This window comes from Serinus canaria, chromosome 3 (assembly GCF_022539315.1).
Source record: "Serinus canaria isolate serCan28SL12 chromosome 3, serCan2020, whole genome shotgun sequence".
Lineage (NCBI taxonomy): Eukaryota > Metazoa > Chordata > Aves > Passeriformes > Fringillidae > Serinus > Serinus canaria.
In genome coordinates, this window is record NC_066316.1 from 2,069,889 (window position 1) to 2,096,091 (window position 26,203).

At 42.9% G+C, this 26,203-nt stretch overlaps 1 protein-coding gene across 1 annotated transcript in view; it reads left to right on the plus strand.

Moving 5' to 3' along the window:
- Window positions 1–2,530: 2,530 nt before the first annotated feature.
- The window catches only part of XPO1 (exportin 1), a 33,503-nt gene continuing 9,830 nt past the window's right edge, over window positions 2,531–26,203 (plus strand). Inside the window, exons 1-13 of the mRNA XM_030235537.2 lie at window positions 2,531–3,004; window positions 6,562–6,693; window positions 10,351–10,452; window positions 14,290–14,362; window positions 21,537–21,598; window positions 21,675–21,719; window positions 21,807–21,988; window positions 22,459–22,507; window positions 22,600–22,719; window positions 22,823–22,951; window positions 23,538–23,696; window positions 25,178–25,375; window positions 25,965–26,103. Coding sequence (XP_030091397.1) covers window positions 6,568–6,693; window positions 10,351–10,452; window positions 14,290–14,362; window positions 21,537–21,598; window positions 21,675–21,719; window positions 21,807–21,988; window positions 22,459–22,507; window positions 22,600–22,719; window positions 22,823–22,951; window positions 23,538–23,696; window positions 25,178–25,375; window positions 25,965–26,103 — 1,384 coding nt within the window. The 5' untranslated portion in view covers window positions 2,531–3,004; window positions 6,562–6,567. The remainder of the gene's footprint in view (window positions 3,005–6,561; window positions 6,694–10,350; window positions 10,453–14,289; window positions 14,363–21,536; window positions 21,599–21,674; window positions 21,720–21,806; window positions 21,989–22,458; window positions 22,508–22,599; window positions 22,720–22,822; window positions 22,952–23,537; window positions 23,697–25,177; window positions 25,376–25,964; window positions 26,104–26,203) is intronic.

Consider the following 26,203-nt stretch of genomic DNA (forward strand, 5'->3'; position numbering starts at 1 on the left):
TCACTCTCAAATCCAATCCCAGCAGTTCCAGTGCAATCTTTAATTACAGTCACTCTGCAGAGGCCAACCCCCCAGAGCAACACAAACAGGCTGAATTAAACAAAGAACTGTTGCCACCCTGACACAGATGTGAACAGGATGCAGCTCCTTTTAGGCACAATAAAAAAAATTAAAGAGACCACTCACATTCAAGCTCTTCAAGCCTTAAATCCTGCAGAAGTTTTCCCAAGAAACTTAACTGAGGAATTAAGTGCAGTAATACATCACATTTAGCCAGTATTGCATCACACAGGGTCTGATTTGGCACCACACCATCTTGCATCCTCTGGGATTCTGCCCAAAACACAATTTCCCCAGCTGTCCCAGAAACAAGGTAAAAAAATCACATAACACACACCCACAAAATGAAGATTGAGGAACTGGAATCCCCACAGCACTTCTAGAATTGGTCAGGCAATTAGAACAGTGAATGTGTAATTGTATTTATTCATATGTTATGGTTTGCATTGCACTGGCCATCTTTCTGGGATGACTACAGATGCCTAGTTTTAAACTGCTGCATTCCACAGAAGGTATGGATTAAAAAAAATCCTGTGGAAAAAAAAAAATACAGGTTTTGAGCCCCATCCAGCAGCTTTATGGCTGAGCACATAGCCTGTAAAGCTAGAAACCCAACAAAGGCTATGAAAACACAATTGACTGTCCTTCTTACAACTTCTTAGCAACAGCACGGCACCTGCCTGCTAGATACAAACTTCACACCAGTGGTAATTTAGCCACTGCTCACAAGCAGTCCACACACCACAAAACTCTACTTATTTTTCCTTTTAAAACTGTGCAAAAGTGCTCAAGCATCTGTCCCATACTCCCAGCCATAGCAGAGGTAAATACCACCTCAGCAAAGGTATAGAGAAAGCTTCCTTTGGAAATCACCCAGAGGGCATTTCACAAATCCAAAGTATCACTCCTGTAACAAGTTTCACTGACCAGTGTAATGCTATCCCAAAAACAAAGTAACTGCTTGAATTGAAGTGAAAAGAGAGAAAGTTTGTTCCAAGAAGGGTATTTAAATACTTCCTAATAGTAGCCTCCTCATAGGAGCGAGACATAAGTTTCTACAGCTATAGCTTTTGCAAATGAGGAGGTAAGACTGAAGAAACCCATCAGCTTTTCCACCTGGAAGTTGGCAAGCACGTTCTCCGTTCCTTCAGGCAGCGATGAAATGAGGAAGCACAGCGTGCTGAGCTTGTGCTGCCACAGAAAAGCCCCAAGCTCACCCCTGTTCACACCTGGTTACCTACAACACCTCACAGGGCTCGAGATTTGGATAAACCTAAAGCCAGCCTTGCCTGAAGCACGCTTTGGAGGGCAGGTGCAGGAAGCTGGACACCCTACAGAGACATCACAGAGGAGGGGACACACACCTCACTTACAACCTGCAGAGGCTCGGGTGGAGAACTGCGGTAAGGGATGGCAAGGACACACCGAGGGCTAGGGCTCCTGCTGCTCACAGGGCTCACTCTACAGCTGCAATATCCTGCTCCACTCCCTCCCAGAGAGAGGCCTGTGGGATAATGCCTGCCATTTCCACACAGCCCTCACACCCGGGATGCCCCATCTCCCTCAGATGCAGGGCCTCAGCATGAACAGGATGGTGCTCGAACCCCTTCCCCTCACGGGCCAATTCAATGAGGCTCCTGCCCTCACAGGCCAGCAGCCTCGAGTCCCTTCCCCGCAGTGAGAAGAGAGACTCCCAAACCCCTTCACCTCAGTGAGCAGAGAGGCCCCCAACCCCCTTCCCCTCACACGGATCAGCCCCTCGAGTCCCTTCCCCTCACGGACCGCCCGCCCGGCTCCCGCCATTGCGCCTCAGGCACGCGCCCGGGGGCGCCCAACGGCCGCGCCTTTCCCGCCCCCTCCCGCCGCAGCCCCGAAAGCCGCGCTCTGGCGCGCGCGTCACACCGCCACAGCCACCGGCCAATGAAAGCGCGTCCAGGCCGGCGCCCGCGCTTTACGAGGACGGAGGCGGGGCCTCTCTGAGTGACAGCGCGGCTCGGCCTATTGGAGAGCGGCAGCCCCCCCCTTAGCGCGCAAAGCGCTGCTGGAGAGGGGGCGGATCCCCTCGGCTCACCCCCCCCGCGGCCGCACGCTCCCCCCGCCCATCCGAGGCGCGCAGAGAATTGACAGCCCGTCCGACCAATCAGCGTGGCGGCCGCCTTCGCGGCGGCACATCCCGGGACCAATGGGAGCGGCGGCTGGGCGGGGCCCCCGAGGTTTCCAAACGCTCCGCGGCGCCATGGGCTGAAAACTAAACCGAGATGGAATCTCCCAGTCTGAACCGGTTTGAGCCGGTTCCGAGCCTGTGGCATTAGGAGGGGGAGACGCGCCGCGCTCAGTCCCCGTCGCCGCCGCCGCGTGTGTGACCTGCTCGTAGGGGACCCGTAGCTGAGGGGGCGAAGTTTAGTGCGAGCCGCGGGGGGGGCGGCGGGAATGGGGGCGAACTGAGCGCCGGGCGGGGAGGGCGGCAGCCGCAGGGGCAGCGAGAGCCGGCGGGGCCGGGCCTGGGCGGCGCGGGAGGCGCAGCCGGGTAGATCCCCCCGCACCAGCGAGGCCGGAGCGCCGCGCCGGCCGCTTTCCCGGGGCTGAGGGGAAGGCGCGGAGCCCCGGGGGCCGCTGCGGGCGCCTGGTGCAGCCAGGCCGGGCACGCTGCGAGGGGAGGAGTGGCGCCACTAACCCCGACCCACCGCCGAGGAGGGAGCGCTCGCCTTCCCCCCCACCTCCTGCCGTGGTGGTTTTTTTCCCTCCTTCCCTGCTGATTTTTTTTTCCCTCCTCCTTCTGTGGTCCTTTTTTTTTTTTCCTATCTTTTTGTGAGGGGGTTATTTTTGGTGGTCTTTTTTTATTTTGCCTTTTTTTTTTTTTTTTTTTTTTTGTGGCGTGTGGTGGTTAGAAACTTGGCTCGCTCGCCCCTACTTTCTGAAGGAAGAGGCTGTGAGAAACCCCTAGGTAAGCCAGGGTTGTGGGGGGGTCGCGATGGGCAACGCGGAGGGGGAAGAGGGGGGTATTTTGAGGGGCAGAACGGGGGGATGTGCCCGTGTAGGGGCCCCAGAGCCTGGCCTGTGTCAGGAGAGATGTGATGGAGACCGTGGAGAAGCCCTGAGGGGCGGGGGTGCGCTCGGATGGGGTTCGGGGTACGAGCATCCCCGGCCTGGCCCAGCGCAGCCACGGATGCTGCGGGGGATGCTCCTCGTTAGGAGGGGGCCGGGCCGGCTGGGATCGGCTACGGGCAAACCCGGCGACATAATCTGTAAATTATTAGGAGTGGAAGTTTCCAGAAATATTTTTTTGTGTGTGTGTGTGTGTGTCTGTGCAGCAGTATTGAAACGTCCGCCTGGATCACGTGGGGAGCCCTGTATAGAGCGCAGGGCTGGAGCCCAGGGGAGGAGGAGGAGGAGGAGGAGGGAGGGAGGGGCTGCGGGGCCACCGCGCTCCGCAGGGCCCCGGCCCGCCCGACCCACCGCCCGGGCCCGCTCCCCGCCGGGACGCGGGGCCCTGCCGGCCCGAGCCGCAGCCGGAGCGGCTGCCCGGGAGCCGGGGCGCTGCCCGCTCGCCGGGGCGCTGCGGCAGGAGCCGGGGAAGGGCCGCGCCGCTGGGTGGGTGTGAGTTATTTCCAGCCGAAAATGAACGCTCCGAGGTGCCGGGCAGATGTTGCTTAATCCGTCTCGTCCTTCTCCTTCACGTGTGTGTGTGTGTGTGAAGGGGCGAAGGGAAGGGGCGGTTTCGTTGCCATTGCTGGTGTGTGATGCGGACGCGTTTGTCGTGCGCTGCGTTTCGGAGCCACTCGCCTCTTCTGGGTGGGATTTACAAGTGATGCAGCTAATTCCTCGGAAGAGGGAGGAAATTCATTTGCATTGCGTGCTTGGAAATGGGGCACAGTGACTCTCCCAGGATGGGTTTCCTTTTTTTTTTAATCGCTGCCCCCGATGAGCTTTAAATATCTGGGTTAAAGGTGCTGTAGGATTCATGGTAAATGTTCAACGTTTCTTATTATTAAGTGCCTGCTGTTATTCCTGTGTGCTACATGCCAAAATGAATCGGGTCTACCACAACAAGCTAACTGTTGTGTTAAAGGTCCAGGGTCATCGAGAGTTGGGATAACTGTGTAAACAGTGCTGTAAATGCAGTTCTTATGACCTTCGGTAGATGTCACATTCTTGCTGTGTTGTAGTTCAGATTTTTTTTATCGTTTGGTTTTTGTTTTTTTTTTTTTTTAACTTTTTCTCTTTTGTTTCTGTTCGCCCATTTATTGAAGGACTGATCAGTGGTGGTTCTTGGAGCCGAGGCTTAAATCTGTTCCGGAGTTCAGGCATGATGGGGGAGGGAAAAGTGTAGGAGTACAGTAAATCAGAGATTATGAGCTTCATGTGGGTACAGGGTTAGGAGTGGGAGATGGAGTTGGTTGCAGGTTCTGCTGGCCACAAAGCCGCCATTTCTGTGTTTCGGCTGGCCAAGTAGGTAGGTCATTTTGAAGATAATGCTGGGAGTGGCGAAGGGCCCTATTCAAAACATTTCCTTTCTGCTCCCATGTGTTGAATAACTTCTCTCGGTCACGCTGCTCCTCCTCGGCGCTCTCGGGGTGGCCTGAAAACCACCGAATGAGGCTCAGGGCTGAAATGAATGGCCCTACCTGGGTGTACGACATTTATTGTAGTTTGGAAACCGCTTTCCCGGCTCAGCCATGGAGGCCAGATGTGGACAAAAAGGGGCGTGCCTGGGAGCAGAGACTGCTCTGAGCCTCTTCGTGGGGGCAGTTTCCTTCCAGTGGGGCTGCTCACTGCCCCTCATTTGCCAGGTGACATTTTCTGCGTCCTCCTGAGCCAAAAGAATGAAATGAAGAATGAAGTCAGCCTTTTCTGCTGCTGTGTTTCTTGCTTCCCGAGTTCTCATCTCAATTTTGAAAACATTAGGAGTTGAAGGAGGGAAGAACAGACATGGAGTGTTATTTTTAATTTATTTTGTTCCCTACTTGATGTTTGTTTTCTCCTGGTTTTGCAGGAACATGTAAAAAGATTTGACTAGATGTTGAGATGAAGCCTTTAAAATGGTTGTGTTAGTGTAGTAATACTGAGTTTTCTAGTTGAAAATGCAATTAGAAAATTTCTGTTCGAAGCTATTTTTATACATAGAAGTAACAGAAATTCCTTGACACTACTTGCAAATACACATTTCCAAACAAAAGATTTTCCTTGTCTGGATGCTGCAGTAAAACTTTCACTTAATTAGTAATTACTAGGGTTGGGGCACAGGTTTGTCTTGCTCCTTACTTTTGAGCATGACTTGAATACGTAAAGCATGAAACAAATTCTTCCTTACACATGGAGTTATTTAGTGAGAGCACATCTGACTTTATGGGGTGTGTTCCTGGAAGAGTTTCAGGTTGTATCTTTGGGCAGGCAGATGGCTCTGGTGTAACTTTTTCATTGATCTTGCACTTCCCAGACTTCACACTGTGAAGTGAGCAGTTTCATGTGGGATCTATAGGTTTACAGGGTTTGGAAAGGAGGGTGAGTGGCACAGAGGTGCTGTAGATGGCAGGCTGGGAGTATGTGTTAAGAGTTGCCATTTTCTGTGAGAGCAGGGCAATAAACTTGATTAGGTGTTTCAAGGTGGTGTGAAAAAGGTAAAGTGTAACTTAGCATCAAAAGTTCTGTGGCTTCTGGCTTGTTTTCCTGCTCTTCACAAATGTCTTTATCTTGCACCAGTCTCTGGCTAGTGAAGAATCTCACACACCCCACCTGACTCCCTTTGCATAATATCAGGGCTGCTCTATCTAGGACAAAGAGTTAATGCTTGTGTCCCTGGGCAGTAGTAGAATTCCATTTCAGTTTGGAGTGATCTCACATGGCACACAGAGAAACCTGCTGATTTAACAGCCCCTGTGCTTCATGGTCTCAAAGTGCCTTCAGTCAACTTAGTTTCAGTGGTAATTTTTTACTTGGATGTGGTTAACTTGTAAGGTGGTTTTCTTTTTTCCCCCAACAATTTGAAAAATGCCCTGTGGCTAATTTCTTGCTCTGTGTAGATCACGTTTCACCTCCATATTCAAGTGTTTAAAAGCTTTTGGAACTGAATCTTCTGAATGTGCTTGTCGGCCTTGGGAACTCGATACTGGCTGAGATTGCCAGTCTGGGGTTTGGGTGTAGTGGCACCAGGCTTTTTGGCCAGCAGACATGTAGGGGTTGGTAGGTGCTGTGAAAAAAGCCCCAGGGTGCTGGTAACAGAGCCCATCCTCTGCTCAGACTGTCATTGTGTTTTACCTGTTGAAGATTCTGAGAGTTGAGCTGGGGTAGTGATGGGTGAATTTTTCAGGGGGGAAAAAGAAAAGTTTGTCCTGGTATGTGCCCCACAATCAAAGCAGTGTTGTACCCAATGTTATCTAGTACTGCTAACATAAGCATCTTGTTTCAATGAGACAAATGAGCTAAGTTGAAGCACTTGCTTTGCAGCTGCATCTGAGAATGATTTCTTCCTAATTGATCAATTTTTAAAAATTTATTTTGCAGTAATCTATGCCAGCAATTATGACAATGTTAGCAGACCATGCAGCTCGTCAGCTGCTGGATTTTAACCAGAAACTGGATATCAATCTCTTGGACAATGTGGTGAACTGCTTGTACCATGGAGAAGGTGCACAGGTAAGGTGGACTTGGAACACACATTTATTGACCATGTTTAACCTTACAGCAAATCAGCTGAGCAAAATCAATTGACTTCAGGAACAATTAGTAATATGAGTGAATTTTCTGAGCTAGTGACTGGAATATCACTGGCAGTCACATGAAACGTGAATTCACATTGAAATGACTCTTGGAGAAATGTTTATTTGGTGTGTGATCATTTCTGATGGTGAGAATTATTAGCAAATATGATTTGGTGAGGACACTTGGTGCAGCTCACCTTTCCTGACTTAGTGCTTCAGGAAGGTCTGAGCTACCTGTTACTTGCTATCATGGACAGGATTGTGAAGCCATAAATGAAATGTTTGCTTCGGTGAAGAATTGTATTTGAAAGAAAAATCATTGTGATGCTATTACTGTGTTTATATTTATAAAGAAACCTATCATGCATATTTAATAGAAGAGTTTGTTCTTTTCTTGTATCTGGGCTTTTTTATTTTCCATTACAATTTGCACAGGTTCTTGCATTCTTTCCTTTGGACTTAGTGCAGATTGTTAAATATTAAGTTGAAATGAAAGGACTGTGCATTTGTGTGTTTGAATATATTGCCTTGAAAGTGAATCTTGTATTGCTTTTTTTTTTAAATCAGTTTCTTGAACTTCTTTGGAAAGGAGACTTAAATGTTGAGAGCAAGTATTGCTACAAAGGGTGTTGGCATAGTTCCTCTCCTGGCAGATTTTAATTGTTCAGGCTCAACAAATTGGGAGTTTCAGTGTCAGGCATCTCTTACTAAGATAGTCTTGCACAACAATAAGTGAATTAAATGGGACGAAGTAGTTGATACTTTTCTATTCTTTCCAGCTGTTAAAATAAACGATACACAAAGCAAGTATATGCAAGTATATCTCTTTAGGGAAAAAAAAAAAAAAAAGAAAAGCTTTTGTAAAGATTACTAATGTGAATTCCAATAGGTTTTGAAATACCTTGTTTTTTGAAATATTTGCACTTTGGGTGTCCTACATTCAAATAGCTAATTGCTGTAGTTTTTAAGTGCTTAAGACTGACAGAAAACTCCTTTTAGCTTTTGTCTTAGAAGTATGGACATCTGTAGCACTTATCTTGTGATCTTTTACTGCCTGCAAAATAGGTGATGCTTATAATGTTGTTTGGTTTGAAAAGAGTTGAAAAAGTTGGGAAAGTTTGTAGGGAGAAGAAAGGATTAACACTAAGTACAGTGATCAAATTGCCATTGTTCTGGCATTGTGAGAAGTTGCTTCACTGAAAACAGCTGGGAAAACTCTCCAGTGTTTAGAAAATCAATGCTATAAATGCAAAAATTCAAGAGGTGGTGTTTAACTGGCAAAAGTAAATGATGATATGAACTTGTTTAAATACATTTACTTACACGTGTCACCTCAGTGAAACTTTGATCAGCTATTGTAGTACCTTTCCAAACTGGAGACATTTCTGGGAGTCTGAGCTTTTTCCTCTTCCAAGGAGTTAAAAACAAAAAATCAGGAAAATGGTTCTCAGTGGAGTCTGATAGCTCAAGTCCTTTACTAAAGGGTGACAGGAATAATAGGAGTTGAGGAAACTGAATATTAAAATTGAGAGATTGCCAGTGGTTTTCCTGGAACAGGTCAGGGTAATGTCAGGGTAAAACAGGTTTAGAATGCAACCTGAATGGCCTGTGCTGAACTTGCTTTCAGATTCACCTGCCTCCTCCTTCTACTTAGTTCTTATCTCTGCTTGCAAAACTGTTATCTGCTGATCTGTATTAGGCAAGAAAGAAGCTATTTTCTGTCCTGGAGATTTGAATTTTTTCTTTCAGCTTTTTTGGGTATAGTTCTCTGAAAAGAAAGAATGTCCTCACCCCAGTGCAACACATGACTAAGGAGATTTCATGCAACTCATAAATGTTTACCTGGACTCATCCCAGCCTCTTAAATCCATTGATTTGTTAGATCTTCACACATCCAGAAAGATTATTTGCAAATTCCTTTTTGGTACCAGCAACATGATAAAGCTTTGTTCTTGATTAACCATTATTACTAAATTTGTACTGTTTATGAAACTACAGGATTTGATGTCCAGAAAAGGGGTTAGTGGGTATGAGAGCAGACCTCTCAGCACTGGGGGAAGGACATAAACTGTTTGTGTTTTGTTGGTGTTGAAATTTGATCCTGGGATATGTCACCAGTATTAGAAGCAAACAGGAGGCCAATATGAAAACACACTTGCAGATTGAAATACAGCCATTCCTTCCCTTTTAAAACTAAACTGTATTAAAAGTGCTGGGTTTTCTGTTTGGTTTTTTTTTAGTTCTGATGTCACACTGGAACAATAGGGCTGTACTGGTTGTGTTCTTAAACAGAATATTGGTGTGGTACTTGTCCATATCAGATCTGCAGGCACTTGCTGGTCCAGTTGCTCCACTGTGCTCAATTAGATCAAGTAGGGGTGCAGGTGGTTTTGTACATAGTTTAGACATCCTTGCCTTTTTCTGTTAAGACCTTCAATTTCATTTTGTAAATCACATGCCAAATTTGTCAGTTTATTGTGTTTTATATATATATGTAGATATATAGATTTGGGGTCTTGATTGGGTTTCTAAGTTGCTGAAAATACAGGTTTTCCTACACCAGTTGCTGATTAGCTCAAGTATGCACTTGGATGAGAGTAGAAAGCTGCATGGCTGTAGTGAGTTGAAACTGTTGAAGCTGATCCTAAAGCAAAGCTCTAAGTGCTCTGTAACTGCCCAGCTGGCTCTACAGTGCAGTGAAGAATGAGCTGAGTTGTGTTAATGGTGCTGTAAAATGTCCACCTTGTTGGTGTGGCAGTGTCTGGTGCTTGCAGGGGGTACAGCTTGCAGCAAGATTTGTCAGTACGAGACACTTCAGGAAGTGACTGACATCACTTTGGCTCCCTAAAAATTCCTGAGGATATGCAGGTTTCTGAAGAGGATAGCTGAAATGAATTCAGCTATTTCACGGTGTAATTGCTGCAGATGAGGTTTTCAAGAAACCACAGCATCTAGGACAGTAATTGATAATGTCAGTCCCAAGGAAGAGCGAACCATTAGCGTGACCAGCTCCCTTCCTCCTGCCAGCAGGTTTTTATTATGGTTTTGTAGGTTGGTAGGTACACCAAGGATCCCTCAGAAGGAGGGATTGGAGACCTCTTAATGCTCTGCTCTGTGGTTCTTCAAAATAAAATCAACAGTTTTGCAGCACAAAACAGTGTTCCTGGAGCCCGGCACTTTGTATGAGTGTTTCCACTGGAGCTAGTAGGTTTGGGTGCCCTAGAACAAAGTTTTATCCAGAAGGCTTTGTGGAAGGGAAGAGAACTTCCTTCCCTAGTAGGTTTTCCCCATCATGTGTGCTGTTCTTGCATGTTTGCTGCTGGTCTGGATGAATCATTCAGGATGGAATAGTGGAAATGAGGAATTACTGTCCTGCCTCAATGGGCTTTTGGAGTTTGGTTGTTACTGACTTCAGCTGACACAGAAGGTGGCTTAAGGGACTTGTTGCTACTGGTTGAGTTCTGCATAACTCTTAGATAAGTAATTGAAGTGGAGTGTTACATATTGATGTCCTCAGTGACAGTATATAGCTTCTTAAATAATCTAATCTTAAATAATCTAAATGCTTTTTTCAAATCAAATTTTCTTTCAGCAAAGAATGGCACAAGAAGTGTTGACTCACTTAAAAGAACATCCTGATGCGTGGACAAGAGTTGATACAATTTTGGAGTTCTCTCAGAACATGAATACCAAAGTAAGCAAATTAACTTTTATTTATTTGGTTTTCCTCTTTCTTCCATTCATAAACTTTGAGGAAGGTATCTCAATTTTAGTCATAGACTTTCTTGATTCAAACAATATTTTTTTGATTGTCTTGTTCCCAAAGATTGCTTTAAGCAAGAACTGTGAATGAAAAAAATACTCAGACTTCATTTGACATTGCCAAGAGTTTATCCCTCCCCCTCCCCTTTTTTTTTTTTTTTTTTTTTTTTTTTTGAGGATGAGCTAAATTGGATACACAGAATTTTTTTTCAAGGCACATCCAAGCATTATGCCAGTTCCCAAGATTGGTATTGTGTCTGTATAAATCTGAGTCATGAAAAATCTCCTAGAGCCACATTTTGTCCTTGGGTAAGTGCTTGGCTGTGTGTGATCATAATGAAAGCCATGTGCACGTAACTGAGGAGGAAATTTGTCCCTAGGTGTGTTAAAGACAAACCAAACCTCATTAGGTCAAGGTTTTGAGCAATCAATGAAGGTTAAGCACCCCAAAGTTTGTAGCACATCAGTTCTTTGCTACTATGCAGAGCACATTTGCTTTTTAGTGCTGTTGGAAATCCATCCATCATGGTAGAGGCTACAATGGGCAGCACTCAGGGCTTATTCTGCAAATTGAAATGCTGTACCTAAGACCTGTGAAGTTTGAGCCAAAAAGATGAGCAAAATGTGTTTTCACTGTCTTAAGCTTGATGATTATTATTTCAAATAACTGACATGCATGTTTTTCTGCTGGATGCATACTGTGTTCAAACAGAAAAAAAATTGTGTTTGGATGGTTTCTGAAATCATGTGGTATTCATGAAGCAGTTCATATTTTTTTTTTCATTGCTCTCTGAAGTTGAGGGGAAAGCAGTTTAAAGAACTTCCTCAAAGTAATACCTTTAAGCACCTTTAAGTAACAGTGTTTGCCTGTTTGCTTGCCTGGTAAACTTTGCTTTTTATACTGACAGACATTACTAATGTTTAAGTTGATTTATCAACAGTATTTTTAAAAACTCAAATTTGTCTTGTGAAAAATGAGATGATTAGAGGAACAGAAAGAAAGCAACAGGTAAAGAATTCTTCAATTTACATAAATTGCAAATGATTTGGTGCTAAATTTATGCACTATGACATTTGGCTTTTATGCAATCATATTTTTTCTTTAATTAAAGCTGTTAACACTACCTGATATTAATCATAATGTTCCATTATGTTGATTGCTTGTAATAGGAAGAAAAGGGGTGTCTTCCTGTGCAACTGACACAGCTAGGCTTTGACGGCAGGCCTCCACAAGGTCTACCCTTTTGATTCCCTTTAACTGAATTCTGTTCATCAATTGTTTTTTGTTTCTTGGGAGGTGGGAGGGAAAGGGATTCGGTGCATAAAATAAGTAATAAGGGTGCCAGAGAAATTTCTACCATAGGGATCATTTCATGCTATTTTTTTTTTTTTTTTTTGAGTCTTTTGCTGTTGCCTGTCCCTCATCTTCATAACTGGGCAGTGAATTAGTGGTAGACAGTTAGCAAGCCAAGAGCAAATTTGTTTTTGAAAAGCTTCTGTCTTACACAGAGATAAGATGTGTTCTCATGTGCTGGTGCAGTAGTTTGATTACAAGGCAGGACTTTGTAATTGGTTATCAGAGACTTTTCTGGGAGTGGAGTTCCTCATTGTCAGAGAAATGAGAGTAATTAGAGCCACCAAGTAAATGAAACAAAGTAAGGACCTCTGAAGGCCCCTGCAGGATGTTGGGCTGCTGGAGCCCTTGCAGTGAGGTGTGGCAAGAAGGAGGTGCAGGTGAGGGCTGGACACAGTGGTTTTACTGCTGCTGCTGTTCAGTGTCACCTGGGAGTGTCAGGGAAAAGGATTAGTTTTGGGACTGAGGAGGAAGTGAGCAAGGCACTGCAGGGGGCAGAGCTGAAGGCACAAAAGGAGTAGAAACCTTTGCAGTATGAACAGCTTAAGGTCCATGAACCCAAATGAGATGTTTGAGCAGGTAATGAGGGATAGGTGTGGCAGATGGCTAGAGGTGTCTGTCCTTTTCTTTGACTCCAGGCAATTCTCAGTGAGGGAAAAACCCACTGAAGATGAGGTCTGTCCTTAGTCAGTTGTTAGGTTTTTCATTTAAGTTTCATTTGGCCATCTAATGTTCATTTAAAATGAAAGTAGACTTGCCATTCTGGTGTAAAAGCTAAATAAGTTCACTTGTGGAAAAAAAGTTTGGGGGAAAATGAGCATTTCTAGTTAGTTGATACCTGAAAAATTAATCTATGTGCCTGCAGAAATAGAAATTTCACTAGAGTTTAGATGTGCTTCAGGAAAGTTAGCACTGTCTGATATAAAAATTCATACTGTCAACATTGTTAGGAGCTTTTGTGTGTTTTGTATAGTGAGCCTGTAAATTTATAGGAGTGGCTGAAATCAATTTCTGTGAAGCATTTTGCTTAAGAATATTTTTGCACCTTTTCCTACATGTAAATCCCCTTGATTTCATTTAGCTTTTATGTCACGTAATTAAATCAATTTTTCAGGTTAAAATCTAGTTGATAAGCTTTTGCTGCTGACCATGGAGGCAATAAAAATACCCTGCCAACTTTCTGTGATTCATAATTTCTCTTGGTGCCAAAGGTTTTGGAAGGGGACAGAATATTTTACAGATGCAGAATGTGCACCTGGGATCTCTTGAGAGCTGGGATCAGATAGGGAAGGAAAGGGATGTAGGTTATGTTAAGATGAGAACAGCAAAACTGCTCTTTCAGTACAATGTAGCTTGGGACAGTCTACATTGTGTATTTTTTATGAAACTGAAGTCTGGATGATCCCTTTGGTGGAAATGTAATGATCCTACTTTGTGTAACAACTAACCATTTTAAAGAGGAACTCTTATTCTCAGCCAAACTTGGAACTGTGAAAACTTGAGTTTACCTTTCAGGCATTGATTTTTTTGGTTTTTTTTTTTCTTCCTAATCCACTGTAGATAAAGTAAATGCAAAACTCCTCATCCCCTTTTCTCTCCTGTCTATTCATGCTAATGGGGTTTTACATATTAAAGGTTTTTGGTTGTGCTATGACAAACTTCTTTCCCTGTTACTGTGAGTTGGCAGTAGGGACAAATGGGCAGAGGGAATGGCCATTTGCAACGTGAATGGTTTGGGTAAGAACATAGGAAGGAATTCCTGAAAGGTAAAATGATTTCCAAGAGCTTATTCACGTTTTTATTGTTCTTTGACTGAGCACAAAAGTTCATCTTTAAATATTAGAAATAGCTGCCATATTGGGGTGGGGATTGAAATGAATTAAACCTTTGGGTTGTCTTGCTGTTCCTAAAGTACACACCAGTGAAGTTTGGGAAATACTTTCTCTAGAAAGTGCCAGGGTGAGGACATGTGATGCTAAGACAAGATTTTTTTTTGCAGCTCTTAGAGGAACAGTAGGAAGCTTGAGACACCATCCAAGCTGCTAAATATTTTAGGAGCCTGGTTGTGTTAATACTCAAACTTAGGAGCAGTCATTTGTGATACAAATTCATATCTGGCTGCTACTTTTCCAGATAGCCAAAATTGTCTGCCAGAGAGCTTTCCATTATTGTTTTTTCCCCCTCCTGGTGTGAGCATGATCAAACAGCAGGACTTAGTATAGCCAAGAATAAAACAAGAAAATACGATGCATGAAACCTCAGTAAATGGGTGAATAGACATATATTTAATAAAATTGTTAGTTTAAGAATCTTGAAGTCTTAGGTGTTAAGTGTGAATGTCTGATTGAATGAGAGTCCTGCAAGTTACTTAGTCCTACAGTAATGTACTCACATTTTCTTCTTCTCCAATTTCAGTATTATGGACTGCAAATCTTGGAAAATGTGATAAAAACAAGATGGAAGATTCTTCCAAGGAACCAGTGCGAAGGTAGGGAGGGATTTTTGTCTTTTCCTCAGAAATTTGTCCATTAACTGAGATTTAGACTGTCAGTCTCCAAGTAACATTCTGTCATGTGTTATGCTACCTTGAATGATGAAACCACATCTTTCACTTTTGTGATAGTGATCTCAGTGGGTTGGGGAGCAGCTGAAGTTCTGTAGCTTTGTGGAAAAGGTGTCACTGATAGTTTTGAAACATATGAGGTGAGCCACTGGCATTGAGGTAGAGTTTTCATTCCCTGTGCTTGGCACAGGAGGTTTTGTTTTCTTCCTCTGGAAGCTGTGTGTGCAGCCCCAAGCAGACTCTGTGGCCCACTTGTTACCTTGTGTAGGTTTGTGCTATTATTTTGGAATTGTAAGCAGTTACAATGATTTTAAAATGGAAACAGTGAGTAGATGGACTGTCTTACATGTTGATGGTCACTCATTCTGTTAGGCAGGGAGGTGCTGTGCAGTTGGGTTTAATTCATGAAGTGTATAGCCAGGCAGGTTGCTGGACTTGGTGCAGTGTAGGGTAAGCCCCAGTCTCCCTCCCATCAATGCAAGGAAGTTGCAAGTCTGGAAATCAATTCTGTGTTTAGTTCGTGGGTTTTCCCCTCCCCTGTAGCTTGCAGTGTTGCTGACTTTGAGACATTGGCTCCAGTAGATCGTTGCAGGGTTAGTGCTTTTCACATGGCTGGCTGGTCAAGTCATCACAACTTGGACTTCAAAACATTAAGTGCAACCACTTCAAATTCTTGACATTAAATGGTGTCACTCTTCTATACTTGGCTTTTTACTAAAAGCTGGTCTTGGAACTAATTAAAAGTTCCATATTTCTGTGTTCTGCTGAGAGCTTTTATTAACCATGCTGAGACATGCTTTGAATTTTTACTGCCAGTGCTTAGGTCCTGAAACTATATTAATTAAACCAGAATTTGAAGTGCTGATGAAAACAAATACATAGAAAGGGACTTTACACTTTTGGGCTTATTCCTCTTCTCAACTTTCCCCATCCCTTCCAACGGTAGGTTGGCAGAGGGTAGCTGTCTTTGAAAGTAAAACTGAAAGTTAAGTTTGTATTCATGCTGCTGTTGGAGGTTTCTAGGGAACAGCTTCAGCTAAGGCTCAGACACAGCTATGCCCTTCTGAGAAACTAAACAGAACATTAGTTAGCTAAAGTTAACTGTTCTTTGTGCTTTTATTTACTGGAGTAGCTCAGCTCAGTCATACTTTGTTACATCCCTGACTATGAGCACTCAGTTTCAGCATTTTGAAGTTGTTGTCCTACAGTTTTTGGCTGTGGGAGCAGAGCAGGAGGAAAAGGAGTTGGGAGTATTGCCCACTGCTAGAGGGAGAGGTAGAACAGATGTCACAGGGATGGACCTAATTTGGTAGTCTGGAACTGAACAGGTGCCAAATGCAGGATGTAATTCAGGAATTCAGTCTTTAAATTCATGCTCTTAATGCATAGGAGAGCTGAGAAACAGTGGTGGTGGGATGAAGTTGCTGCTGGCTGTGGTTTGGGTCATTTTATCTCCAGCAGTGACTGCTGTTGGAGTGGTTCCTGCCATCTAAGAGAATGCAATAACTCTATATGTTACAAGGCAAAATAAAGTTACTGTCTGTAGGTGTGTAATCATCTTGAGGTATCTTATTCTTATTCTTTCTGACTTAGATAGCTATAAGAACTCCAGAGGAAATACAAAAATCCTTTCTAATAGCAAAAGAGTGTTGTTTGTTCAGCTTTGAAAATGTTTCCCTTTTACAGAGGAAAACTAAAATTGGGAAATTGGTTTTTATCCTGTTCTAGGGAAACTAGATTAGTGGCTTTCACTTGTGTGGTAGAAGAGGAACCAAATGTATTTTCTGTACCATGGCATTTTATCCAGCTTGGCCTCAGTGGTGTAGGAGGGAGAATCTGTTTCATCTCTAATCCAGTTTGATCTGGTCTGTGGTAGTTGTTTTTTAAGTTTTTTTTATTTGGCTGATGATACTGGCTGGTACAAAAGAGCTGCTGCAGAGCTCATTCAGGTGGCTTGATTACCTGGGAGATAGTAATGCTGGCTAAATTGAGGTTTCCTTGACTCCAGCCATTCTTGGGTTGACAGGATTTTCCTGTTTGAAGTGTAACTGGTGGAATGTGTACGCAGGAAACTGAAACTCAGTGTACAATGGAATGCTTAGTGACAAAGCAAATCATGCAGGTTTCAAATCAGTTTTACCTTATAATTTATAAAACATGACTTCTGCATGTCTGCTTGGTTTGTGTAGTAAATACAGCTGACAAATCTTATTGGTGAAGAGGAAATGAAATGCATTTATGAGGAAACCAAATGCATTTATGAGGAAACCACTGTTCCCCCTTTTTAGCAACAGCAGTGCTTAAAAGTTAAAGTGAAGAGCAGATCTGAATTAAATGGTCAGTGAATAAAAAAAGTTCTTGAAACGACTTCCCTGAAACCTGTTGGTAGAAATAAAGCAATGTTAATTACAGAGCATGAACTGGAACTTTTTTACAGGTTTTTTTTTTTTTGTTTTTAACAAGTTGTACATCAGAATGACTCGTTGGGCTGTGAGGTTAGCCAGAGGTTTGTTACTGCTGCTGTCTGTGTGCTGGAGGCTTTTAGCTTCCAGCCTTGAATTTCAAATGCAAAGAGGAAAATGTTTTCTTCAGATGTCTTCTTTAGACTTGAAGCTCTGTTCTGAAGCTTTTCTTTTGTTTTAAAATAGTTTTTGGGTTTGAGCTTTTTGGCCCTGCTGGCTTTTAAGTTTTGTAAAATAGCTTTCTGTTCCTTGGGTGGTGGTGTTTGTGAGCACTTACAAAAAGTAAGTTTTATCTTTCCATGATTCTGAAACAAGAATAAGGCAAAACAATCAATTTACAATTCTAAAATACTGATGTGATTTTGGTTTTTGTTTTTGATTTTTGGTTTCCTTTTGGAGTTAGCAGTGGGAACTGGTTGGTTCTGTAGACAAAAGTGGAGTTTGAGGCACAGAAGGGGTAAAATTCAGTTAAATCAGATGCCTGACCTGCGTGTTCAGCCTTGAGACATGTTTGGTCATAGCCCCCAGCAATGGTTAGCCTTGTCTGGGTGATTTATTTAGTCCTGGGAGGGTGCTTGGGATGGCTCTTCCACGTACACAGATGATGTCATGTGGTTTTCATTGAAGCCTGGCTGGGGTGGTGATGGATTCCAGAACATCCCAGGCAGTGCTGAACCTGGCTGCTGGCCAGGGTGTTGTGCCATCATTCTCAAGTTGAGTTCTGAGCTTATTGAGGTGTGCTACTAAATTGCTTTAAACTCTGATATCCTTTAGAGTTGATTGTTTAATAACACTCAAAAGGATGGCATTTGATTAAAGTGCTGTGGTCTCAAAAGGATTTTCTCTGGCAGTGTGAAAACCTGCCTGGAAAGAAAGGCTTTTTGGTCTCCAGTGCAGTGATATGTTTCATTAATCCTGCATTGTGGAATGAAATGCTGTTCCCCTGAACAGAGAGAGCTTGTCTGGAGTGTTTGGAGCTGGAATGGATAAAGCACTTCTTCATTGAGAAACACAAATTGCTTGTACAACTTTTCTCATTCTGAAATGAAAAATTGAAGTGTTCAGAGGTGCTGCTCAGTGTTTTCCAGGAAGGTCCTGGAGTTGAGTGTAAAGCTTTTGATGCAGTGGAAGATGCTGTAGAGGAGGTTTTTCTGTGCAGTGATATTTTAGTGGAAATTCCTGGCCTGCTTCATGAGGAAGATGTTTCTTTGCTTCTCTGTAAGGAAGAGGGGATGAGCTACATGGCTCTTCTGTGTGTGTGTGAAGACAAGTTCTGTGCCTTTTCTGTTGGAAAGCAAACAAATCATGGATTGATTCAGTTCACCACTAATGGGTAAAGGTAATTTGGACTGTATGGGAAAGCAGTGTTTCTTAACACTACAAATAAGATGGTATTTTGGCTATATTTGGGACTAAACAATTGAGTATGAGTGTGTGTGCATACAAATGTCCCCAGAGGGGACAGCTCAGCTTTAGCATTTGAAATTCTATTTTGATTGCAAAATAATGTTCATTTGCTGAATACTGTTGCCCACCTGATTAATTTGTGCCTATTATTCTTTAATACAAGCAGAGGCTTTATTAATCACAGTAAATTAGAGTGAGCTTGCATCTGTAGCACCAGCTAGGATAATTTTGGACACTTGTTAAATGCTTGTGCTCTGTGATTGCACAGAAGGCTGTGCTTATGTGCCTCGAGGACAAGAGGGTTTGTTGCAGGTGTGTGTTTGCTGAGTGTGTCCTGCTGTCCTGGGCTGTGGCAGGAGCTCTGTGCTCAGGGTACACAGAGTGCAGGAGAGGTAATGGCTTCCTAGAGCACTTCCAAAGGTTAAACTGAAGAGATTTCCTCAAGTTCAGGCTGCAGAAATTACTCATAACATGACTCTGCTCACTGTCCCAGTTCCACTCGAAGCACTGCAGAGCTTGGGTCACTTGGGAATACAACTTTCCCTCCAGGAAGGGTTCAGTTGGACTGGATGTTTGCCTCTCTGTCGAGGAGCAGCTTTCACAGAAGGATGACAGTATCTAATGGATATCCAGGAATGTTCTGCAAGGCCTCAAGTTCATGCCCCTGTTCTATCATCCCCTTTATGGGACTTGGTACAAAAGCACTTCTCAGGCTTTGCTTTCTAGAAAATTCCAACCTTGGGGCTGGTCCATGTTTGTTTGTCCTGAGATCAGTACAGTTGCAAGGTCAGATCATCTTTGAAGAACATTTTGTGTGTCCTGGCTGTTGTGGTTGGTGTGGTTTTGTTTTATTTTATTGGAAGGTCTGTTTTCCTGCACTGTCTGTCTCTTCCTGCTTGGCTCAGTGAAGGGCCTGAGCTTGGCAGTTGTGGTGTTGGCCTCTTCAAGACTTGTTCAGCTGCTTCAGTGATGGAAGGAGACCTTCTAGGCAGTGGTTGTGGGGTTTGTGCATGTCCTGTGCTTTCCTTTCTAACATAACACTTCCTTTGAAGTTCCCCAAACACAGTGCTTTTAGCTTATCCCATGGATTACTGCCCCTGAACAGTTTCTTGGACATGTTCTGCTGAAAAATGGTAATGAGCCTCTGGGTTGATTTTTGTCAGAATATAAATTTGGACATGTATTTGTTCTGCTGAAAATGATCTTTCCTATGGAATGATAAATAAATGAGCTATTAAATATGGAGCAGGAACCATAACACTTGAAGTTGAAGAAGTATAAAATGACATCTGTGCCAAAAGGAGCATTAGAGAATTGGATAGCTGCTGCTTTTAGGGGATTAAGAGTATGACTTTGTTCAGTGGATGGACGATCTCAGGAGCCAGCCTGTGAAAGGGAGCAAACTTTTTAGGTTGTCTTTTGAGCACTGGTCACCATTTTTACTTTTATTTTAATTTTTTTAAATTAAGAAACTGTGAAGCAGAGCAGCTGTTCTCCTCTTGCTGGTCTCAAGGCCGAATCGATGGCAGCACAATACTGGAGCTGTTAGTGAACAGCACACTGCCATTGATGCAGCAAGATGGAAAATGCCATGGATCTGCAGTTGGAACTCTAAAAGCAATATTAACTTTTTAATTCCTTTTTGAAATGCAAAGAGTTGCAACAGTAGGCTTCCCTTAGTGGTTTGGCAGATGGTTATAACAGTTTAGTTTCTGAGACTGCAAACCTATTTCCCTACTGTTGGGAGGGCTTTCATATCCCATTTGTGAATTACTGTAATGCTTCAGCAAAGAGTGTGCTTTAGGTGTAAAACTTCAGGTCTGTGATGCTTGGTGGTAACTCTTACCCAGTGCCTGACAGTGATCCTTTAATAATGACCATTCTGGAGCAGTGGGGATTGATCCCAGCTGATGGTGATGAATAGTTCCACTTGCAGCTACCTGTAGAACAGCTCCTGTCTAGGATGTATCTAATGGCTCAAAGGCTGGATCTAGTTTTTCCAGATTTCACAAGAATGCAATTAATAAATTGTCTTTTCTAATCCTCTTGCTTAAGCCTGAAATGAAAAAAAAATTACCCTAGTAAATTTGGTCAAGTCTTAGAGAAGTTTTGAAACTTAGTGTCTTCAACAGAAGACATTATTTTCTGAAAGTGACAGCTTCTGAAATCTTCAACATATGCATGTTGTCTGCATGAGTCAGCTGACTTGTTTTGTAGAAGAAATGATTAAAACAAGGTTTTTGGGTTCATGGATTTGAATAGCAAAGTATCCAGCAAATATCAAACTTCCCTATGACAAGAAAACACTTGCCTGGTTTGAAGTGTGGTGTCAGAGCTGAACTCCTGGAATGTTGACCTGGGTCATGACTCCAGGCCCTCTGAGCCTGCCTTTTCCTGGGATTTGGGTGGATATTTTCTCTTGGAAAGTTATTGTTCCCATGGATTTAGGAATTAACAGTGAGTTAAGGGTTAAGTGGCAAAAGGAAACTTTGGGGGGCAGTGTCACTTCCCTACAGTGATGTGGGTTTTTCTGGTTTATGATGGAGCTGAAAACTCTAAAATAACTTAAAACCATTAATAGAAGAAACACAACCATATTAACAGTTCTAGTGCACTGTGTGTACCTGGTTGTCCAATTGCCAATGTAAGGTAAAAAAAAAATTAAAAGCAATAAAGCAGAATTTACTGAGATGGTGGACTCACAGCATCCATGTGTGCCAAAAAAGCCCAGTGGTTCACACTCAAATTGGGCTGTATGAATGAAGGTTGGAGTTCTGTTCCTACAAGATTTCACAGGAGAAACTTTGCTAAGCTTTTACTTTAAAATGCTGTGCATTCCTGTTTTTAAAATGGACCACCTGAGTAGACTGGAGCAACTCTGAACTTCTGCCTGCCGTGCAGGTGATGTGTCAGACCTGGCATTACAACTGGAGTCACACTTAGGAAGTTCTGTTTATTCTTGGAGTTCACTTCCAAATTACTACAAGGACAGTAATCCTTAGTCTTGTGCTTCATTGAAATAGTTATGGTGTAAATCTAAGATATCCCCCGTCAGGATTGATGAAGGTGCATTTTCCCCATGTAGATGCTCACTGCCTCAGGCTTGTCTGGCCTGTTAGAGGTGTTTCTGCTTTAAAACCATGAAGAATCTGAATTCAGAAATACTTGTTGCTACATCTGTATTGCTGATATCTGGCATAGCTGAAAATAAATCCCTACCTCTTCTGCAGGTATTAAAAAATATGTTGTTGGCCTAATTATCAAGACCTCATCTGACCCAGCGTGTGTAGAAGTAAGTGAGGAATTCTCAGGGGAGGTGAGGGAGGGGAGCATTATGCAAAACCTGACTGCTCTCTTCTCTTTTCCAGAAAGAGAAAGTGTATATTGGGAAACTGAATATGATTCTTGTTCAGGTAAGGCAGAGCTCATAACACTTGAAACCTTGCAGTAAAGTCTGTGCCTTTGCTGTGTGTCTCACGTGGGGCTGGCTCCCTTGGCAGATCCTGAAGCAGGAGTGGCCGAAGCACTGGCCCACGTTCATCAGCGACATCGTGGGGGCCAGCAGGACCAGTGAGAGCCTCTGCCAGAACAACATGGTCATCCTCAAACTGCTGAGTGAAGAAGTGTTTGATTTTTCCAGTGGCCAGATTACTCAAGTAAAAGCTAAGCATTTGAAAGACAGGCAAGTATATCTGTTTAAATCTTAATGAACAGAGTAGACTTTGTGCTTGCTGCCAAAGAGTTGCTCTCACTTGGAGCCTTTGTGTGAGCACCTGCAGCTGTGTAATTCCATTTCTGAGCCCAAGAGGGTTACTGATTTTTCTTTGAAGCGCTACTCCTAGGGAATCCCTATCTTCATTTTGTACACACAGGGATTTGTACCTTGCTACAAGTAGCATCTCTTGACTGATGGCTCCTACTCTTTTAACACAGCATTCAGCATTGATTGATTCTATTTCCTTCTTTCCTTAGAATTTGCAGGCACAGGCTTCAAGCTACCTCAGATATGCATTATTACCGTGAAAATGGGGATAAACCAGGTGGCTTTAGAATGCCTCCATGGGCCTATGTCTTAAGGCCTGTCCTGTGGGCATAGATATTTTGATTTATGAAATGTGGAAATGGCTTAGTTTTCAAATTTTTTTTTTACAGCATGTGCAATGAGTTCTCTCAGATATTTCAACTGTGTCAGTTTGTGATGGTAAGTCACATTTCTTTAATGATGTTTTCCAAATTCCCCCCTTTGTGCCTAACAGTCTCACAATGCCATAAACTGCAAATTGTCATTTACAGGAAAACTCCCAAAACGCTCCCTTAGTCCATGCAACTTTGGAAACTTTGCTACGATTTCTGAACTGGATTCCTCTGGGATATATATTTGAGACCAAGCTAATCAGCACACTAATATACAAGGTATTCTTGCCAAAAAATGATAGCTCTTAAGTCTAAATGCAAGTGTCAGAAAAGCTCTACAACACTTCTGTAATGCTCTTTATTTTTTTTTCTTCCTCAACAGTTCTTAAATGTTCCCATGTTTCGAAATGTCTCTTTGAAGTGCCTCACAGAGATTGCAGGTGTCAGTGTAAGCCAGTATGAAGAACAGTTTGTAACACTTTTTACACTGACCATGATGCAGTTAAAACAGGTAAATGTTGATCAGAAATCTCCCTTTGAATTTCATATCACAAAATCCATTTCTGTAGAAAGCTGACAGGTTTATGTTCATTGCAGAGCTCTCTATAGGAAAGGTATTGTTCTTTGGTGATATTTGTGGCTTGATCAGAAGATGCCAAGTGTGTTTTTCTGAACTTGGTTGCAGCTGTATTTCTGCTCTATTGATTTGATTAATTTAAGAGATATTTTGAGCCCTTGGGCTGTCTCCTGGGGAAATGTGAACTATGTGTCTCAAGACCTAAACTGACCTAACTTCTGCAAGTTTCTTTTTGATTTTTGGAACAGATAGAAACATTTCTCACTAAAAGCCATACACCAAATTTATACAATTTGATGATTCCCCTCTGAGCAGTTCAGATTTAGGTACATGAGTCCTTTCCTCAGTGGATTTATATAATAAGGCGATGGGTGAAGGGGTATTTTGTAACAGTCTTTTCCTCTCTTGTCAATGTTGGTGCATCTTGAAGGTTCTTTATAAAAACCAAAAAGCTGCAGACTTGTTAATACAAAGTAATTGTGTATAAAAAGGGAAATTCTTGCTGATTTGTTTTTGTTAGATGCTTCCTTTAAATACCAATATCCGACTTGCATACTCCAATGGAAAAGATGATGAACAGAACTTCATTCAGAACCTCAGTTTGTTCCTCTGCACGTTCCTCAAGGAGCATGGTCTACTTATAGAAAAAAGGTTAAATCTGAGGGAAACACTAATGGAGGTAAGGAGCTTGGTTTATCTGGTTTAGAAATGCAGGTGTGCTCAAAGAATGTGACATTAATGGAATTTCTAGATAGTTGTAATTCAAGTTGGTAAGAGAAAAAAAACAGTCAAATACAAAGCCCCCCCTCAAAATGTTTGTTTCCTAGTATGCTTCAATAGTGATTCTTTACCAGTGCAATGGCTGAAAACTTAACTCTTCTTCCTAATTGTTCCTGCATGGAAGAGTCAAATAGTGCTTCAGAGTGAATGAATTTATTTTTTTTCCATGGGTTTACATGTTCTGTTTAGCTCTCCCATGAAGAAGGGGTGTTGCTATGACTTCATCAGTCTGTGTTTTCACTGAGCACCCAGAGCTGCTCCCTAGGGACCAGCACATGCTCCAGGCCAGTTCCTCCTTCCTGGTGTAGATTCTTGCCTGGTTTGCCAATTCCCAGCGTTTAAGCAGTCTTCAAGGATGAGATTTCCATGCAGTAAAGACTGTGTGTGGCAGTGGCAGAGCCCTACCAGGTGACTGGGACAGTAAAACCACTGGGACTGTGGCAAATATTGGAGGTTTACTTTAAAAAGCTGTGTGTCATTCTAACCTGTTAATTCCTGCACTTTGGGTGTAGCAGCTGAAATCATCCCATGATTTCAGAGGAATCTACATCAGTTATTTGAAGTGAAATTACCTAGAGAAATTGATGAGTAAAGACTAATGTATGGCTGTCCTGAATCCCTCTATTGACACTGTAGGTGGAGATGCTCTATCAGGTCTTTATCTTTCAAAGTGCTTAATATTGGAGTGTTTAAGCTATGAAAATATCTTCAGATTTTATCATTTTCTTCTATTTGTTCACTAATGGGCAATTGCTTTGATATCTTTCACCAGGGACTGCATAATAAGCTTAGGCAAAAGAGGTTTGTCTGTGTAGTTTTAATTTCTCTGGCTGGTATCTGAGCTTGTCAGAATTGCATCAGTGGCTTTCCCTGCTCAGCCTGCTCTGGCTGTTCTGTCAGGCAAGAAGTTGAAAATGTTCTGGTAGATGACTTCTCTGAAAGCAAAGGAGCAGTGTGCCAGGGTCAAAGGATCCAGAACAAAGTAGCAGCAATAGTCTTGAGAATAGCAATCACTGACACCAGCTGGTGAGGCTTTTTTGAGGTTCTGGAAATGCCTTGCAGAAGCTCCAGAGGCTGTGGGTTTGATAATTTACAAACAGGCTGGTTTGGTGATGGCATTTCTAAGATGACTTTAGGCTATTTCAGATTTAAGAATACAAACACACTTTGAAAATAACAAAGTGACAGGAGTCCTTGGTTAGGAGTTCTGCCAGTCACACCTGTGACCGTAAGTGATGTCACTGCAATGTTAATGCCTCTTGTTCCAAACTCTCAGATTCATTTGGCATTTGGTCAGGATTTGGATAACTGAACTCGAAGCCATGAGGTTTGATCTGCAGATGTACTCACCAAGTGGGTGTTCAAACCATTTTTTTCCAGGCTCTTCATTACATGTTGTTGGTATCAGAAGTTGAAGAAACTGAAATTTTCAAGATTTGTCTGGAATATTGGAACCATTTAGCTGCTGAGCTCTACAGGGAGAGCCCGTTCTCCACGTCGGCGTCGCCGCTGCTCTCGGGGAGCCAGCACTTTGATGTTCCTCCAAGGAGACAGCTGTACTTGCCTGTCTTGTCCAAGGTAACCCATGCTCAAGGGAGGGCACTCTGCAGATTCAGCCTCTCTTGTCAATTAGAGATTTCACTTGTGTAAGGAGGGGCATAAGAAAATTTACCTTAGAGTAATTGATAGTTGATTCAATTCTAGTTATAGAATCAATGTGGAAATACTTTAAGATATCATCAGTATGTAATAAGATAATGTGATATTTCAGGTTTTTTAAGATGCTCAGTTTTAACATAAATTTGTATTAAGCAGTTTCTGTAAACAGAAAGTCTGGGGTGTTTGAGTTAGAGGAAAACCTGTGTGTTTGGGAAGAGTGATCCTTAAAAGCCCCCTAATGTGACATAAGCATTTTGAACTTACTGTTGTAGTATAAATACTGCATAGGTTGGGGTTTCTTTAAGTACTCCTCTTGTTTATTGGAGGGAGAGAAGTCAGCAGGCTCTATCTTCCATAGAAGAAGCTGGCATTTGTTAGCTGCCATTTCTGTATAGCTGGCTGTACCCTGTCTGTGGTTGAGGCTGCCTGGGCAGAGTGCTCTGCAGGCACTTGTGCAGCTGGGAGAGAGGTGCTGGTTGCAGTTTGATGGAGTTTGAACTTCCCCCAGGTTCGATTGCTCATGGTGAGCCGCATGGCCAAGCCTGAAGAAGTCCTGGTTGTGGAGAATGATCAAGGGGAGGTGGTTCGGGAATTCATGAAGGACACGGATTCCATAAACTTGTATAAAAATATGAGAGAAACCTTGGGTAAGTGAACTGGCTGCAGTTGGTGTGCTGTGGGTTTGTGCAGCTCCACCAGAGCGCTGCAGTGTGTTATCTTAGAATCTGAAGCATTGTGTGGGTGAAA